At 36.9% G+C, this 18,752-nt stretch overlaps 1 protein-coding gene across 1 annotated transcript in view; it reads right to left on the bottom strand.

The window, feature by feature from the left end:
• Positions 1–10,064, bottom strand: part of ERCC4 (ERCC excision repair 4, endonuclease catalytic subunit) — a 17,553-nt gene extending 7,489 nt beyond the window's left edge. The window contains exons 1-7 of the mRNA XM_082314298.1: positions 9,877–10,064; positions 8,636–8,816; positions 5,464–5,659; positions 3,902–4,109; positions 2,289–2,469; positions 1,820–1,948; positions 1,123–1,233 (exon numbers count right to left, since the gene is read on the bottom strand). Coding sequence (XP_082170424.1) covers positions 1,123–1,233; positions 1,820–1,948; positions 2,289–2,469; positions 3,902–4,109; positions 5,464–5,659; positions 8,636–8,816; positions 9,877–10,050 — 1,180 coding nt within the window. The 5' untranslated portion in view covers positions 10,051–10,064. The remainder of the gene's footprint in view (positions 1–1,122; positions 1,234–1,819; positions 1,949–2,288; positions 2,470–3,901; positions 4,110–5,463; positions 5,660–8,635; positions 8,817–9,876) is intronic.
• Between the last annotated feature and the right edge of the window lie 8,688 nt (positions 10,065–18,752).

Below are 18,752 nucleotides of genomic sequence, written 5' to 3'. Positions count from 1 at the left end.
AAGACATACGTTGAGCAAATTGTTTTGAATAACCCTGGAAGCATGTCTGCCTTTACATTTGGTTGTCACAGTTGCTCTGGACTTTCCGGGAGTCTAAATTGCATGATGTTTTGTACCAAGCAAGATTAAAGAAGGTTAATGAAAGTTCAGCATTCCTTATTCCTACACCATCTAAATTAGTGAGGTTTTCCTTTTGCCCATCTGAAATGAGGCAGATAGAGCATGTATTGAAACATATTCGGACAAATACTTTTTTTTTTTTAAAGGTGGAATAAGAGAGAACTTAATTTAGACCATTCTAATTTTCAGCCTTTGTCAGCTGTGTTAAAGAGTCTAAAAAATACATGTTTCACACAGTATTATTGACATTTGTGGGCCCTGAATAAAAATTCTCCACAAGCTGACTCAGATAAACTCCTACAACACTAGGTGAGAGAGCCAGTTCTTATCCAAAGTCAGAACACCGTGGGTGGGAGAAAAGAGCACTTTTTTACCCTTACCGTTTCCTGAAATAAAACTTGGTGAAATTTAAGGGGATGAAAAGCCCTAAAATAGGAAAGGCAGCAAAGCAGTTAGAAACACACTTGCCTTCTACTCTCTACCCCATTTAGGTTCATCTCCTAGAGAAGCAAATTTTCTGCTGCGTGAGAAGAATGTGTAAGATGGAAAGGGCGTAAGGCAGAACCACTATTCTTTTTTGAACCTGAACTTGAGAAATGAGTGAGTGGTACCTTGATTATATAAATTTCCACGTTATTAGTTTTATTGGTTTTGAGACTAAGGTATCAGTACAATATCGAAATTAAAATGTTAAGATGTTTTGCCTTTTTTTTTTTTTAATAATACAGGTTCTTTTCTAAACAGTATTGCATAGTAACCAACACCATTTCTCTTTTAGAGCACGAATTAAACAGGGATTTATGTAAAACTATTTAGTTTTACATCGTGTATGTACATGTACACGTGTACATAAACTCCTCATCTTAGCTCCACAAACTATTAAATTTAAAACTAGCTCTTTAATAAGACTACAGGAAAGAGCTAGGCTCCTTCTCTCAAAAGTCAAGTAGAAGTAAAAACTAGCTGTACTGTGAAAACTTACATCACTTCGTATTCTCTCACCTGGACCACCAAGGTCTTCGCTGTTCTTATTCTCATTTTCAATCTCTTTCAGTACTTCTCTCAAAGCTTCCCATTTTGGGTTACTTTCTAGAACCAATTCCCTTTTCAGTTCTGAAACAAAATAAGATTGAACACAGCAGTTCTTACAGCCAAAATATCCTTCAGAGCTTTAAATTAGTGGTTAGATGTCAATAGCGTGATGGTTGTTGGCAAATATGATATTCAACAGCCTACATATGCAACTTGTTATGCTGATGGGTTGGAGAGCACTCTTACAGAAACATTTAAAAATGGGGATAAGTGCTTTAGCAAAGGAAAAAGTTAAAATATTCACTCATTCTTCAATTCTGAAACGCCTTAATATATTTTCTTTTAATAAAAGCAACGGCAGCCTCCTACCCCTTCACATAAAATAAAAATGATCAAGCTAAACACCAATGTAATTCAAGAACAATTCCATAAAAGCTCTCCCAATGATGAGCAGAGCAAGCTTAGAAGAACCCCTTACTTCTTCGTGACTCTGTTTTATGTTGTTTATTATATGCTTTTTGAACTAAGACTATGTCGCAACTTATCCCAGCTAACAGATTGAGATCTTGAGCTGTATAAGATCATGTTGGGAATCATAGCACAATAATATGCAGAGCGTTTGAAATCGTGTGACACTCTCAGACTTAAAATTAGGAATGATCAGTACCATTTTCCTTCTTTACATCACTTTTTTCAGAGACTTTGCCTTTCTGATTCAGTTTCTCATCTGCAATGCGATAAACTCTAGCTCGAGCATTTACAAACATCGAAGTACTGGAGTCAAGAAACAGCCAACCTAAAGAGGAAAAGAAAGCAGTAGTAGTTTGACATTCGCAATGTGTACGTGTTTCAACCCTTTCCAGTAAAAGCCCAGATTTCTCATCTGGAATACCTGTACTACCTGCTTGCTATGTAATTACTAGCTTAAAAGACAGAAATGTGATGCAAATCTCACACTGTTAAGTAACAGCAGTTAAGTGGGAAGATGAAAGCATTATCTGTCAATAAAAACCTACGTCCTTATGGCTGGTTATATAAAATCTAATTAGATACCTTCATATGTTTGGGAATGTTAATTAAAAATATCAACATTTCACCATTTCATGCATTAACTTGTATGGTTATTCAGTGTTTACCTGAATTCTCACCAAAAGCTTTTTCACTTGCTTTCAGTGACTCCAGAAGATTAAGGAATGTGACACAATCATACTGAGTTAGATACAGTAGCAAAGTACGTAGTATCTTCAAATCCTGGACCAAAGATTTTGTCTTAGCTCCAAGCTGATGCCAGAGAGGATCTAAATAGTGACGTATTGTCTAGAAATATAAATTGAAAAGTTCAGGATGTCAAATATATAGTATACTAATCAATAGAAGAATGCACTCTTTTTCCTTTACAGGGGATGCCACTAGTTTCCCAAAGTTATTAAACATACCCAATTGAAGATGTGATGGTGAAATATTTGTTTTGACAAGTAATCATTTTTTGCAGAGTTAACATAATATAGATGCCTTTAGGTAAAACATTTCAGCAATTAGCAGATGGATATCATTTAACGCTTTCAGTACATGTTTTCCTTTCCATATAATAATAAAATATGTGTATAAATAAAAAAAAAAACCTTATTTTACTGGTACTGACCTGCACCTTTAGTATCTAGTATCCTTTACTTAGGTAAAAAACATTATAATGTAATTTAATTTTCAAAATAAGATGAGTACCATGCAGATATGCAACTTATAGAGCATAAGAAAAAACTCTCCAAATATTTAAAGTACAGAAGGCCTCACATCAAGATTAAATCACAGGCAACAAATAACTGTGTTTCACTATGATGGTTGATGTTTATGATTTTACCCTACAGAAAGCACATGTATGCCAGACATTGCAGATCTGCCAAAAATAACAATGCACACACAATTAATGACAAAGATAATGATTAAAAGATACAACAGATACATGCATGTGCATGTTATGTATTATATACAGTGCTCCTCCTAATAGAGAAAATAAAAAATACAAGCAGGAAACTCAAGAGGAAATAAAAGGGGAGGAGGAAATAACTGCATACTTATCTCTAAAGTATTTTGAGCTGAAATTTCAGCCATCTTTATAATCACAGAATCGTTAAGGTTGGACAGGACCTCTGAGATCATCGAGTCCAACCATTAACCTAACTGCCTGGTCCACGTCTAAACCATGTCCCTAAGCACCACATCCACACATTTTTTGAATACTTCCAGGGACTGTGATTGCACCACTTCCCTGGGCAGCCTGTTCCAATGCCTCACCACCCTCTCCGCGAAGAAATTTTTCCTAATATCTAATCTAAACTTGCCCTGGCACAACTTCAGCTGATTTCCTCTTGTCCTATCACTTGTTACTTGGGAGAAGAGACCGACCCCCACCTCACTACAACCTCCTTTCAGGTAGTTGTAGAGAGCGATAATAATAATAAATAATAATAATAAACAACCAACCATGAATCAGGATGTTCTTACTGTAGGGACTCTGGAAGTGAAGGAAGAGCAAGAATACCAATACACCAAAAACCTTACTGGCAACTATAACATCGCCATTACAGATTAACACAGTTTCTCTCCTTGTACCAGTAATAAACACATCATGGGGGAATACTCAATTGCTGCTGGTTATTTGTTTTACAAATAATATTTTGGTTTGCATGACAGACAGTTTGAAGATCAACATCCCTTTAGTTAGACACAGTAAAACAATTGAAATGGTTACCTTGTCAAAAGGTTTACCAATAGCATTTTCTAAAGATAGATCTTCTACTTCAAGAGCTGGATTATAACGTTTGAGTTCTCTCAGACAGGCGTTCAAAATGTCCAGGATTGAAGTCTGGATAGCAAGCATAGCAGGGGTCATTGACACATGTATTTCCACCACTTCAGGTTTATGCTTCTCTAAAAATGAGTTCACTGCTATATGAAATCTAAGAGGAAAACAGCTTATTAAGATTTACATGGATATTTTGCTTGACCTACAATTATTCAGAAGTTTGTATAAACTACAATTACAATTGTTTTAAATGTAAACAAGTAAATTAATTGCAAAAAATTAGTTTCTACAAAAGTGAAGACTGCAATCTTATGAACAGCCTCAGAAAACCATCTATTCCACAATCATGACTGTAGTCATTCTAGTCATGTGAGCCTACAGTGCTGGTGAATGATCCACAGAAAATTTCTGCACTAGAGGCTACATCATTATTACACATAACAAATATTGAAGTAAAACAAACAAACAAACAAATCTCATAATGGAGAAACTGGAATGGGTTCATAAATCCTTTGGAATCACAGGGATCCACTAGCAGATTCTATGACATTCCTAGCTCCGATTATAAGCAGCAGGTCCTTGTTAGAACATTGCCCTTACAGCCAATCCGGCTGTACAGGTATATAGATGCTAGCGGATTTTTACTAACGGAATGAGGCTCAGAGAATGCTATGCCTGCTGACCTCTGAAACTCAGTGGGCATTTCCCTTGCCGCATGCTGCATCCCCAGGTCTTTTCATGGTTCAGAAGCCAAGGAATAAAATGTAGAGAGCTTCTATTCAACCCTTCCTATCCTAGTTAACATCCATTTCTACTTCTTCGTGATACCGAAAGAAAGACTGTTAAAGAGTTTACCATGCGAAGTAACAGTAGGTTAAGATGAAGTGAAACGCATTCTAGGCAGGACTAAAGGAACAAATGGGCAGACCTCCTGCCCAAGGCAAGACCGCAAAATGGGTAATAAGCCGAAGTGCACAGTTTCATTTGTGGCTCAAGAAATATTCTTCATACACAACGTACATGTAAAACAAGATTAAAAAAATCTGACATGTAAAAAAGAGATCCATGGAATTTCATCACAGTTGGAAACAAATACCTCCATGAATGGCAGAACTAAGAGACTGTGTTCCTGTTACATCATGGCTTAAATGAGCTGTTTAGTAACTGAAGGGTTTTTTTACACTATTAAGAATGTCACTTTCTGCTGTGATTTCCATTAGCTAAAAGGACAGCTATACCATAATGTTCAGCCCCTTATAGATTTAATTTGTGTCTATTTTCAAAAATACTTACAGAAATTTAGCATCTTTAAGACCTCTTCTGTCAAAAATTCAATGAAATTTGTTAGGGAATACAAGAGGGAACACAGATTCGTGTGACTGCATACATTTCACTTTCTTAGGAACCCACTGTAATATCCTTCTTTTTTTTTTTTTTTTTTTTTTGTTTTTTTTTTTTTTTTTTTTTTTTTTTGTTTAACACTCCAGTGAAGTAAAGAGGTGCCTTACCTTGGCCACAGATAAAGTTTCCTGACAAAAAGATTTCTCATCACTCTTTCCACGTGGCAAAAGCCAGTGTTAAAGGCAACTGCATTATCTGTAAAAGCTTTAATGAAGCCTTGCTTGTTCTTCTGGCGATAAAGTCGCAAGATAAATGCTTCCTGACAGGACTCAATGATTCTGTGCGCTTTGTATACCAAAATGCCTGGCAAAATAAAAGGTTTTCAAGTTACAAAAAAGTAAAGAAAGGTCCAATTTTATATATATTTTTACTCAAAACTGTCTTATTCTGTTTAAGTTTTTTTCTTAAGTAAAGTACAATAGGAATTTAAATCTTCTAAGGTGCTGGTTGAACAAACTTTCTGGGGTTCAAACCAAGCAGTTCCTCAGTTTCAGTACCATGGAATCCCCAAATAACAGAACTGGGTTAATGATGCATCTTTAGCAAAAAAAAACCCCTTGTGCTTGAGTGGCAGGACTTACTACCTTAGAAAATTCTTTACTCCTAAGGCAAAACTTGAACTTGAGCCTTTTAAAAGGAGTAGAAGCAAATGCAAGACATAACACACTATTACAACAAAGCAAGTTTGGTATGTTCAATATTGTGATATTTTAAATTATTTTTTTAGAGAAGTTTTGGAATTACCGACTTGTCCAGTATGTTTCATTGGTAACAGTTCAAGTGTTCACATAATCAAAGAACTTCTGAGAACATTTATTTTGCCTTTCTCCCCCTTCTGATATTCATATTCACACTTGAGGACAGAAAGTACCACCAACTGTATGAGTACACCACCAATTTTCTTCATGGCTATGGGTGTATTAGGAAAAAAGATTTATCGTGCACATTTTGGTACAGAGAAGTCAATCAACAGTTTAACTCCATTAAGTGTTTGAGGTGAATCCTTCTGGGATTTACACTTCACTCAGCCAAGACCTGTTAAAACCAAGGCTTATTTTTTCTTATTTTTCTACATTACATTTTTTCACTCTCCCCCTAGTGAAGTGAGGCCTATGTGGTACTTTTATCTGTTCACAGCTTTCAGTGGAATAATGAATGCCTTTCTAAAATGGAAGCAAAGGACATCAGACATCACAGGTTTTACCTTGTACCTACATAAGCTGACAAACTTACAATGCATTTAATTTCTATAACAAGTTTCTTCAACTCAGCACCCAGCCATTGATTTTAATGTGCCCTTGCTTTGTAAATGAAAAAGCATCTATAAGAAAAACACTTCCGTATAAATGCTAGCCATTCATGACCACGTCATGAAATAATCCACTAAAAAGTATTTTTCTATCTAGATATTCTTACATCTCTCCTATGAAGCAAATTTTTCAGGACATAATAATGATTGTACTCATTTCTGAACATCTTCCAGTTTGTCAAGATGTGACTCTGAAAGGACATTACAGGAGACACAGAATTTGTAACAGGCCAGTAAGACTATGTGTTTATCATAATCCCTTCCTACTTTTAGTCAATATTTTTCTGCTTATGAAGTGAGTTCATACTGCGGTGTAAGACTTGGTAGAAACAACTTGCTGCTGTTTACTACAACAACTTCCATCAGTTTTGCTAAGCTATTAAGTACATAATTTCTATTTGGTCAAAACCACCAGTAATAATAATTCTTTACTGCAGTGATAATTTCTTATTAGCTGAATTTATGAGTTCATCAGATGTTAATTCACGTGATTCTACATTGATTTTATAAACAACATTTATAACACCTAGAAACACTTGACTGATTTTTTTGCTATGTTAACTCCTCAAGAAACGCTATCACAAATTGTTGTTGTTTTTGTTGTACAATTTCACACAGATAATATACATTTCCAACAGAACCATGTTACCGAAGTTTTAAATGAAGCGGCACGTCTCTCAAAGCTGCTGTCACACTGACCTCTAGCGGCAATGCAAAAACTATAACAACTCTGTCATTATAGGGCAGTACTATTTTTTAAGTCTTCAGCATATTTCTTCTTTTCATACCGACAAAGTCCAAAGGTGTGTTTTCTTTCTCTTTTCTTTTTTTTTTTTTTTCTTCTTTGGTAGGGCAGAAAGGTAGGGAAGAAGGAGCCAAGGGGAAGAAGAGAAATTAAAGTAGGTTGCCCAGAAAATGTGTTCACTTTTTTTTTTTTTTTTTTTTTTAACCTAGAAATATCAGAATTGACAAATCTGGTGTCTTTTGGCTCTAGCATAAAACTGTTCAAAATGTTTTACAGATTAGAGCTTGTCATACATGGACTAAAAGGAAGGGGACACAGCTTCTGAAGCAGAAACTTACATTCTCCTAAGCATTTAATATTCAGTTATGTTTAGCCATTAAGATGTTAACATTTAGATAACAGTAAAATATTCTTATATTCCTGGCTCCTAAGATATCTATTTTACTAGCTCTCCAGGCCGTAACAGGGTTTCCAGCTTAGTCAAGAATGTAAAACCAGTGGTGGTTGGAAGAGAAGGGGACCAGAACATGAAAGGAAAAAGATAACTAACATCTTTCATGTATAACTTCTATGTAACAACAAAAAGGGTCACAAGCTATTCCCAAAACCTTTACAATGACAGTAACAGCATTACTTCATAATACTGCTATTTAGTGTCCAAGGTGTGTCAAGACAATGATTAGTAAGGTATTGCTATTTCTTGATGGGAGAAGTCATCAGGAGTAATTGGTTAATGCAAAAAATAGGTAGTGTGCATGGCTGATAAAATGTGACACCTAAAATCAGTTTTAATCCTAGGCCATTTAATCATAGGCCAGTGTCCTATAGACCATAGGACACTATTTCTCCAAGTGCAATCAATTATTCTTTGAAAGCCAGTCTGAATTTTATGTTTCTTATGTCAATGGCATAGTTTAACTGCTGATTTGTTTTCCAGCCACTTGTTGATATCAGAAAGCCACACAAATGCATGATCCGGTATCTAAAAATAATGTGGATGTTTTCCAATTGTATGATTAAATAAGGCAAACAAGTTTGGAGCAAAGAAAACCATTAAAAAACCAAAAAGAACGAACTACATACTTGCTCCTTTTACCTCAGTCTTTGTGGGAAAAAAGGAATAATTCTTCAACCTCAATACTGGTTAGTACAACTCTTCATACAGAATTAAGCTTTATATATTTTCAAACAGAACAGTCTTACCTTTAGTTCATTAAACTCTTACCAGTAATGAGGTTTGCAGGAATTCTGTCAGTAAGGAAATCTACCACAAGGATTCGACTTGTTGCAAAGATGACTCCTCCTTGTGTGTAAAATTCATATCGAGTATTATTTGTAATTTCATTGGTAACACGCCGAGGAAGATGAACAACTCCATCTGACCTCAGCTGATCAATGAAATACTCCTAAACCAAATGCAATAAAAACACAAGTCATCATTGGGGTAACTGATAAAATGGATGCAAAAAAACCTTAATTACACATACTCTGTTAATTTTGAGGAGCTGTCCAAAACAAATTAAAAGCATAACAGTATAACATACTACCTAAGGAAGTCAGAATTATCATGATTTTTTTCTTCTTAGATATACTTTGTTCAGTTTCAAACTCATCCAGGTGATTTAAAAATCTATGTATTTTCAGTAGTAGCCAGCCAATACCTAAGCAAACATGAGCAACTGACACTCAAAGGAGTTTACACTTTCTCATATTTTAATAGCTCTTTGTCAGAGAATACACAATTTTAATACTGACTTAAGAACAGAGAATTGGGAAGAGCGCCTTTTAGTCCACTCACCTGCTGTCAAAGACAGCAGATAGGTCATACATGTCAAGCTTAATACATACATGTGTCTTATAAACTACAGCTGTGATATTTATCCACCTATGGTCACTACAAAAAGTCCCCAGAACATCACCTGATGGTGGGAAATCTCCCTGGTTCCAGGGAAAAGAGAGCAGCATCTTTTGTACAAGCAGGGACAAATCTGCCCGCGAGTTTCACCCCTTTCTGCTCACTGGCTACTTACAGATTTCTGCTATTTACAAGTTACGTATATAAGCTTATTTTAGCTTGTTATTATTATTGGGACTTCACCGTGCTGCATGAGTGGAAATTCGGACCTTGACTTGATCCTGAAAAGGCCTGACAGCTTCTCCCCGCTACGTGCAAAGGCCGGGCCCGGGCCCGCAGCCCGCGCTGCCGCCACGGCCGCCTGCCCCCGCCCCGCGAGCCCACGCACCCCCCCGCCTGCCCGCCACCCGCCCGGGCAGCCGCCCCCCGGCCTGAGGAGCCCCTCCGCTCGGAGGGAGCGGGCAGCGACCTCCGCCCCCCGGGCCGAGGCGCTGACAGGGCGGGCGCGTCGCCAGCCCCCCGCGGGATGCGCCCGCCGAAACCGAGCGGCGACGCCGGTGAGGGGGAAGGGGCGGGGCAGGCGCGACGCCGCTGACAGGGGCTCCCCTCACCTCCTCGGCGGGGCTGGTGTTCAGCACCAGCACCAGGCTGGCAGGCTCGCAGTAGAGGCGGAGGAAGCGCAGCAGCAAGCGGTCGATGCCGAGGCCGCGGGCGCAGATCACCAGCCCGTCCTGGTGGAAGAGGTCCAGGAAGATCTGGCTCTCGTGCTCCAGCAGCACCGCCATGGCCGCCGGCCCCCGCCGCCGGTGCAGCGGCGCATGCGCGCCAGCCGCCGCGCCCTCCCGCTGCTGGGGTGGCGGCGCCCCCTGCCGGACTCAGGCGGTGCGGTCCTCCAGCGCCGAGCGCGGCGAGTTTTCCCGCCCAGAGCGCGAGGTGCCTGAGGCGGAGCTCCGGTGGGTGGAGGGTGGCGGCAGAGGAGAGCCGCCGGCGTGGGAAATGAGGTGGGGCAGGGACTTACCTGCCCTGCAAGCTCCCCACAGGTGCTCGTATTCAGGCGAGCTGAAGCCCCCTCTCCTCCTCGTGGGGTGTAGGTGTGTATGTGCTAAGTGTAAATAGGAGACAGGGTGTCTTTTCCTTTTTTATTATAAAGTATTTGTTGTTTGTTACTAATGACTGGCATTTCTTAAACAACAAAAGCAAACTTGACTGAACTTCAGCCTGCATTCCTCACACAAGGCATCAGTACCTCAGTATTTTCCTGGTACCTCATTTTTTGGTGTCCCTACTCCAGTCAGTGCAGAAAATTCTGTTTGTTCGTTCCCACAGGGGTGAGAGGCTCTTCAGACCTGCTTTCAGAAGCAGTTGAAAATGAAGGACACTCCTCAGAGTTACCCTACAATTCAGCTTGGTGAAAGGCAGGTGAACTTCTCTCTGGCCCCTCTTAAAATAAGCAATTTTTCTGGGTCCACTGCAGGGGAGATGGATGCCACTTCAACTGGGTCAAAATCACTCTGTGAGAAAGTGAGGGGGAAGACTGACAGCTTTTTTTGCAGGGTTATTGGGCAGAGGGACAGCATACAGCCAGCTTCTTCCATAATGTGAATGTGTGGAAGATGTTCCACTTTTATTTACACTGAGTATTAATTCCCATTATTTCCCCCAATATGATTTGGTAAAATGCCATTTGGGAAAATGCCATTATCAGGGCATTGAGTCAACTGTCTAATACATTCAAATAAATACTTTCAGTTCTTTGTTTCACATTGTCACATGCTGGCAGTTGCAGTGGGGTTTCATTTGCGTTTTGTTTTTTTCGAAGTAAGGGAAAATAAGGCGTACAGCTGCTAACATGTTCTGTTACTGCATACTTATTCAAGTTGACGCTATTAATGAAGATGCACTTTCCAATGCATTATTTGTAAATTTGCTACGCGGTCAGGATTATGCTATAGAATCTTTTAAATTAATATAGGAAATTTACAAATTATTTTATAATATATATATTTGCATTTTAAAATGCAGTACAGAGACTCAGGGCAAAGTAGGAAATAAGTCTTTAAAAACTGGCAAAAATTAATAAAATATGGGGACTATTCTTGATTTTTCTCATACATGTGTCATATTTCTGAAATTTTATGCTGATACCTGAACAATTTTTTCTTTGCAAATTGGATCATATTGCCAGCTGTTGTACCAAATACCATGCTTTCGTTCTCATTTTTAGCTGGCTGCTACTAAGCTCTTTGACGTTTGCAGTTAAAACTTATTTTAGACTATAAAAATGTCAGAAAAACAGTATTTTTACTTGGACAACATTTCATTTTTGTGGCCTACAGGTCATTTTACTGACCAAAACAAAGTCTTATGCAATAACGTGATGATTATCATTAACATTTATTACTATTTTTTAATACTATGTGAAAAGCTGTAGTCCAATAAGGCTACTTCTTTGAAGAATTAGAGTATTCTATAGAATTGTCCATATAATTTAGGAACCAGCCATTTCCTTGACCTACTGTTTCCTACATAAATTAGAAATAATACATTTTCTAATGGTCCAAATAAAATATTTCTGGCATCTCTGTAGTCTGACTTTATTTTGCACTATATATATATTTATATATTTTTTTTTATTTTGGCTAAATATAGTATTAATGTTAAATTGTTGTGAAATGTACTTCTTGTGCTTATATATTTATTAACCAGTAGAGGGCTGTCATTTGTTACCTTAGAAGAGAAGAACTTAGGCCTGAATCTTGCAATTCATTTTTGTGTAATTTTTCTTTGCAAAACATTAGAGTATTATTTAAAAAGTATTCAGAAAACACAAGAAAGAGCTTGTATAGGAACAGAGTAATATTTAAAAAGTATTCAAAAAACACAAGAAAGAGCTTGTATAGGAACAGGATAGATAAAATTTGTCTAAGAATTAGCTAAGAATTAGATATGATATGTAATTTTTAATTTAGGAAGAACAGGCCAGGAGAGTGATATTCATGGGAATACATGCTAATACATTTTTGTATTCAACAATGCAGACTTGCCATTAATTTTAAACATATTAAAACTTGTGTTATGTATATGTATGTAATAAGCATTTTGAGTAATTTTACGAGTTTCATTCCATATAAAATTAAAACAAACACAGATTATAGGCTACTTTCAAGCTGATAGATTATATGAGATGGTCAGTATAGCCCATTATCAACCTCCCAAGAAAGACCTTTACTTGCATGTTTTAAAAAGCTGTTAACAGATCTGTTTACTTCATCATATTAACACTATATGAAAGGCAGGTTAATTGCATGGTAGTGCAACAGAACAAATCACTGGAGGTGGGATTATTATTTGGATCACTCATTATTATTGGTATCACCAATATTAATATTAATCTTCTCTTTAAGATATGCTTTTGACAACTAATTTTTTTTTAAATTTTAGTTTTGACAAGTTATTAATCATTACTAGGGAAGAGAAAAATGCAAGAAACCATGACTAAGTCGTTAATCTGCCCATTTGTGTAATGACAACAGACTTTTCTGAAAATTAGTAACAGTTCTTGTGCTCCATATTGATAAAATTCTGTTACTGATAATGTAAAGAGCTGAGGAGAACTCCCTGTGAGAAGAAAACCAATATTTAGATAACTTATGTAAAACTTATTTTATATTCTTTCTAAAACATCAACATTTTATTTTGTCTTCCATCCTATCTTTGTATTTAATAAAACTCAGTATTTTCAGCTGTGAAAATGTGGTGGGATTTCCTACTGTGTGGATTTTTTATTGTGTCTTTGGCCTGATTTGTTGTTTGGATTTTAGCCTGATCAACCCTGCACTTGGGTCAGAACAACGCCATGCAATGCTACAGGCTTGGGGAAGAGCGGCTGGAGAGCTGCCTGGCAGAAAAGGAGCTGGGGGTTTTGGTTGACAGCCAGCTGAATACGAGCCAGCAGTGTGCCCAGGTGGCCAAGAAGGCCAATGGCATCCTCGCTTGTATCAGGAATAGTGTGGCCAGCAGGACCAGGGAGGTGATCGTCCCCCTGTACTCAGCATTGGTGAGGCCGTGCCTCGAGTACTGTGTTCAGTTTTGGGCCCCTCACTACAAGAAGGACATTGAAGTGCTGGAGCGTGTCCAGAGGAGGGCAACAAAGCTGGTGAAGGGTCTGGAGCACAAGTCTTATGAGGAGAGGCTGAGGGAACTGGGGTTGTTTAGTCTGGAGAAGAGGAGGCTGAGGGGAGACCTTATCGCTCTCTACAACTGCCTGAAAGGAGGTTGTAGTGAGGTGGGGGTCGGTCTCTTCTCCCAAGTAACAAGCGATAGGATGAGAGGAAATGGCCTCAAGTTGTGCTAAGGGAGGTTTAGGTTGGATATTAGGAAAAACTTCTTCACCGAAAGGGTAGTCAGGCACTGGAACAGGCTGCCCAGGGAAGTGGTTGAGTCTCCATCCCTGGAGGTATTTAAAAGACGGGTAGACATGGTGCTTAGGGACATGGTTTAGTGGTAGACTTGGCAGTGCTGGGTTAACGGCTGGACTTGATGATCCTAAAGGTCTTTTCCAACCTAAACAATTGTATGATTCTATCATAGACTACATATTTATTCTTTTTCACACCTTTAGTAAAAACAAAGACCTGTTGGAGCTTATAGTTAAAAGATAAGACTACTGAAGCAAAATGGTCTGAATTAATGCATAGTTTAGTTACCCAGGTTCTCAAGGAAATATATATATATATATATATATTTAAAAAAGAACAAACTTCCTTTATAAGAAGAAGAGCAAAAATAGAAATACTGATATTTATTTGTGGGTATATACATTGGAAATTGAAAAAACGTCCTCCATACTTTGGAAATTTATTATAAGCCATCTTTTATCCACATCTCTTCATGTTCTTAGAATATTTAATTCTGAGGTGGGCACTTTCTGTGATTTGTAATTGACTGAAATAAATTTTTCTCCAGCAGTCTACATACAGAACATTCTTTAGAGGTTAAAAAACATATCCCCTATAAAGGAAAACCTAATTATTCTTTTTCAAGGAAGATATTGTAAAAATTAAACATGATATGCTTTTGCTAGGTTAAAAATGAACTCCAATTAAATAATTTCTTTGGGCTATGGTCTGATGTATAGGCAACATTACTAAGGGAGAGGTAAGTTCTCGTCCTACATTGGCTCTGCACAGACCACGAGACCCTGGAATTCCTAACTCCTTCACCTTCGTTTCCTCCTTAGGTATAATTGCCATACAAGTAACAGCAAGTGCAGCCTGTGATGTACTTTGTCTTAAGTAAACTCAGAATTAAACTTAAGCAGCTGTTAATGATTTCCACAGTATTTTTTCTCCACAATTACAAAGCTAGGTTAAAAACTTTAAGGATACGTACAGTTCGTACTTAAGTACCCTGAACAACTTTAATTTTAATTTTTTTTCCTCTACTTGTGCATCTTAGATAAATAATATACGTGGTGACTGTGTAGAGTATTCCACTTTAATGGTTTCTAGATGTAAAAGTCATGAAATACAATGAGGTTTCTTTATTGTAGCAATATATAAAAATGACAGATAGATGAAGTCTTTTAATACATTACTTATGTTCAAGTCTGTCATACATTTCTAAGGGACATGGTCATATTCACTAAGAGATGTTTAGCTGTTCATTTAATAGAAGTACTTTTACAAATTAACGACTTTATTAGCAAAAGAAGCAGCAGTTGGTGATGCAATGGGGAATGTAGGCATTCAACACAGATGTATAGAGACAGTAGTGCATATGTGTAAACATTTGCACCCTTGTGACCAGTGTAGATTTGTTGTATAGTAGCGGCAATGCAAATCTGGTTTTGCAATTTTAGTTGAAGATTCTGTGTTTCCTGACCCTAAGTGAAAAAATATTGATGAAAAACATCACATTCTGAGCACTACTAGAAGTGTCTTTTTGTGAAAAGATGTGATCTTGCAATGGTATGACTTAAAAATTGTTCATCTGAACTGCAGATACGTAACATAAGTTGTTGGAACATGTAATTCAATGGGTATTTATTTATCCTTCTGATTCTAACAGAGTAGTTATAAAATTTAAGGATTGGAACTGGAGCCTTATGAAACTATAAACTACTCTCACTCACAAACCAAATATTCTATCAAGTTGTTACTTTTGCTAAAGAGCTTGCAGAAGATCTCATAGAGAAAAACGTGTAAGATAAGACTGATGCAACATTCTGAAGAGCATGCTTTTTAGGCACCGGGAAAAGAGATAGACAGTTGAGCTAATTTGCAGCTCAGCCTGTTATTCTCATCAGTCCATGTCGAGAAAGGAGTGATGTACTTTTCTTTCCAAAGCATATTTGCTTTTGTGGGTAAATCAGATTTAGTCATTGTTTTTAAAGCTGTATTCCAAAACCAGTGTTTGCTGTGTAAGTGAACAAGATAACTGCATAGAGTAACAACATTGCTGTAGTAGTGTCCTGTGGGTAGAACAAGAGACAAAACTGTGACTGTTCCTAAATTTCATTGGTAAAATATTGTTACCTTACAATTAGTATGAAGTATTAGTTTTATACAGACATTTTTCCTGAGGCATATTATCAAATTTACTGTTTCTCCAATCCAAAAGTAGTTTAGCAAGGAAATGTACTAACATGACAATTAGAAACCTTTTCATATTCATTTGAAAATTGTAAATGTGGTATTAATATTGTTTTACATAATAGACATTTCTAATTAGAGTGCTTGTAGCCTAATATTGAAACAGGATATTGCTGCTAATGTAGGATCACATTTGTAATAATTTACTTAACACTTTAATAACTGGAGGCAACTGCAGTTTCTTCACTGAAGGAATATTTGATTTTCATACCTCTATAACTTCTCCTTAACTTTTAAAGAGAATGTAAAGTTTACATGAAGCAAATATTGCTGATATATGGAATTTTCCATTCCTCTAAGCATTTGGTTATAGGATATGTACAGCAAAGACAGCAATTGCAGCATTTTCACACTGTTGTTCTGTTTATGTACTTCCTGAATCAGTAGATACATTAAGGGGAATTTGAGGGTTAAAAACTGAGTTGACCAAATCCACAATTACTAGGCTTTAGTGCTATCCAGACATGGACAGCAACTAAGCAGAGGAAATCAAGACTCAAATTTCAGGCTTGATCTTCTTAAATTTGCACCATCAATTCACGCCTTGCCCAGTGATGTCAACTCTCCTATAATGCACTGTGTAAGTGTGACTGTTCAAGGAACCCGGGAAAATGACATCTTTCTTACTTTAGGTAACTGTTTTCTAGGAAGAGAGACTTAGATTTCTGAACGAAGGGAAAGGCTCATCCCTGCTTCTACTACGCCAAGTAAAACAGGATTTGTAAGTAAATAAAATAGCCATCTGCCCAGCTGACATATTCCAGGGAGGTAAAGAGGATGGTTAACTGCTTATACAAAAAAACCCCTGAGTGTCTGACTGAAAATATGCTGTATAGAAGCTCTACAGTACAATGTCACTATTTTCTTATGTTTTTTTCATTTTGGGCAGTTCAAAGTGAGAAATAATGCTACCTCCTATCGGTGTTACATTATTCCAAAGGAAATAGTTCAGGGATTGTGATACTTTCTCTTCTCTTTATTTCAGTAATTGTTGGCTTTTACATCCTAGTTTGAATGTATCACATTTCCCAGAAACATATCAGAAAAACTAAACTCCTCTTTCTTTAGTGAATAGCATCTTGAACATCATTGGAACATTTATAAGCTTGAACGAATTTCCTGGGGTTTATCACGCAATACAAAAACGAAATTGGAATCTACATCTTTACTTGCATTTCAAATCAATACGTCTTTTCTACTCTTTATTTTCAGTAACTGTATCTGAAAAATTAGATATGTACCAAATTATCACACCTCTCAGATTTCTGTCTTAGTAAGATAGTATTATGAATGTGTGATCTGTTCTATTTTTAATGATGTTTTAAATTCAAGTTGAAGTAGAGAGAAAACTGTTGGCTTACGTTCTTCAGAGCCTGTAGGAAACCTCTAACTACGAAGCAGCAATAATCATTTCATAGTTAAGACTGAAGCTGGCTTCTTATTTTAGACCTGAATAGTAAATTGTCTTCACTGAGCTTCAAGAGTTCTTTGAATCACTTTTAAACTTTGCATGCTGCATTTTATCCTGGAGTGTATGTTTCTAGGGAGTTTGTAGGTTAATCAGATAAAATGTTTTACAAATATAACACTCAAAAATCTCATCTGACTGTTGAACATTTTCTTAGATCCTTGAAAGTGTGAGGCCTACAGATGTCCCAATGATTTAATTCTTGTCGTGCTAAGAAAACAAGTACATAGTTTTAGAGATATAATCTTTGTATATTAATGAGGAATTATACAAATAAAAAATCTCATTATATGTGAGACTTGAAAAAAGACTTAAACCACTTTCCAGCCCAGAAAGCAAACAGAATTCTAAACATGCGAGACCACGTAAGTAAAGATAATATAGATATTAAAGAGGTATGGATTAAATGATTCTTTACAAAAATGTAGTTTAAACCTGCAGCATAAGCATAATGTAAGACAGACAGAACTAAAGCTACATAGAGTTTTGTTAAAGCAGTCTGTAGAGGGCTGGGGCAAGTCCCTGAGAAGGAAAACCCCAAATTTTTAGATCCAGATGTATGAACAATATATCAGATAAAGTAGGAAACTAACCCTAATGCTGGCACAAGATCAAGTTAATAACTACATTTTTTTCTTTGATGAAAGTACACACATCTTGTAATTTTTTCTTTTAGGTTTTTGGGTGCTGCAATGTAGAAAGCTCTAGTGGTGATCTCTTGAATCTTGGGTTTGAATAGAAATATGCTCTATGCAGAAAGATACGTGCTTCTAGAAATCTCATGATATGTTGACTTATTCTTTCAGATTCTCCATTGCTGTCTTTCCCTTTTCAGCTCCCAATTTCTTGGGTATTCTCCTCTGTCATTCCAGAACTTCATGCTGTAATCCCAGTCTGCCTTTCCTGTGCATTTCCTAGGATTGCTTCAGTCTGATTTTTTTTCCTTATGTAGGAGGCTTACTTAAAAGTATTAATTTGTTTGGACAAAAAGTTATTTTTATTAATCTTAGTGAACAGTCTGTGCCAGAGTCAAAACTTTTTGGTTTTTTATTCTTTTCGTCTAAAAAGAATAAACACTATGTGTTTATTTCCTTTTAGCCATTTTGACCAATACCATTTTTTTTACACATTAGCTTGCTAACTTTGATGATGATATCCCAGTGCAGGATTTTAGAGAAGCAAAATCAATATCCTTGCTATATTGGTGTTACAATATTTTATGTTTTGTAAACAAACATTTTTTTCTGATACAATTTTAAGAACCAAACATTATTTTGGCTTATATGCAAGTGTGCTTAATTGTGTGCGTAACTTGCTGGATATTTTTGTCACTTTTTATCCTGAAAGCCCAGAGTGTGGTTTAGCG

The sequence above is a fragment of the Platalea leucorodia genome, assembly GCF_965183815.1.
Source record: "Platalea leucorodia genome assembly, chromosome: 5".
Taxonomy (NCBI): domain Eukaryota; kingdom Metazoa; phylum Chordata; class Aves; order Pelecaniformes; family Threskiornithidae; genus Platalea; species Platalea leucorodia.
Note: the sequence above shows the minus strand (reverse complement) of the source record. Positions and strands in the feature narration are given on the sequence as shown.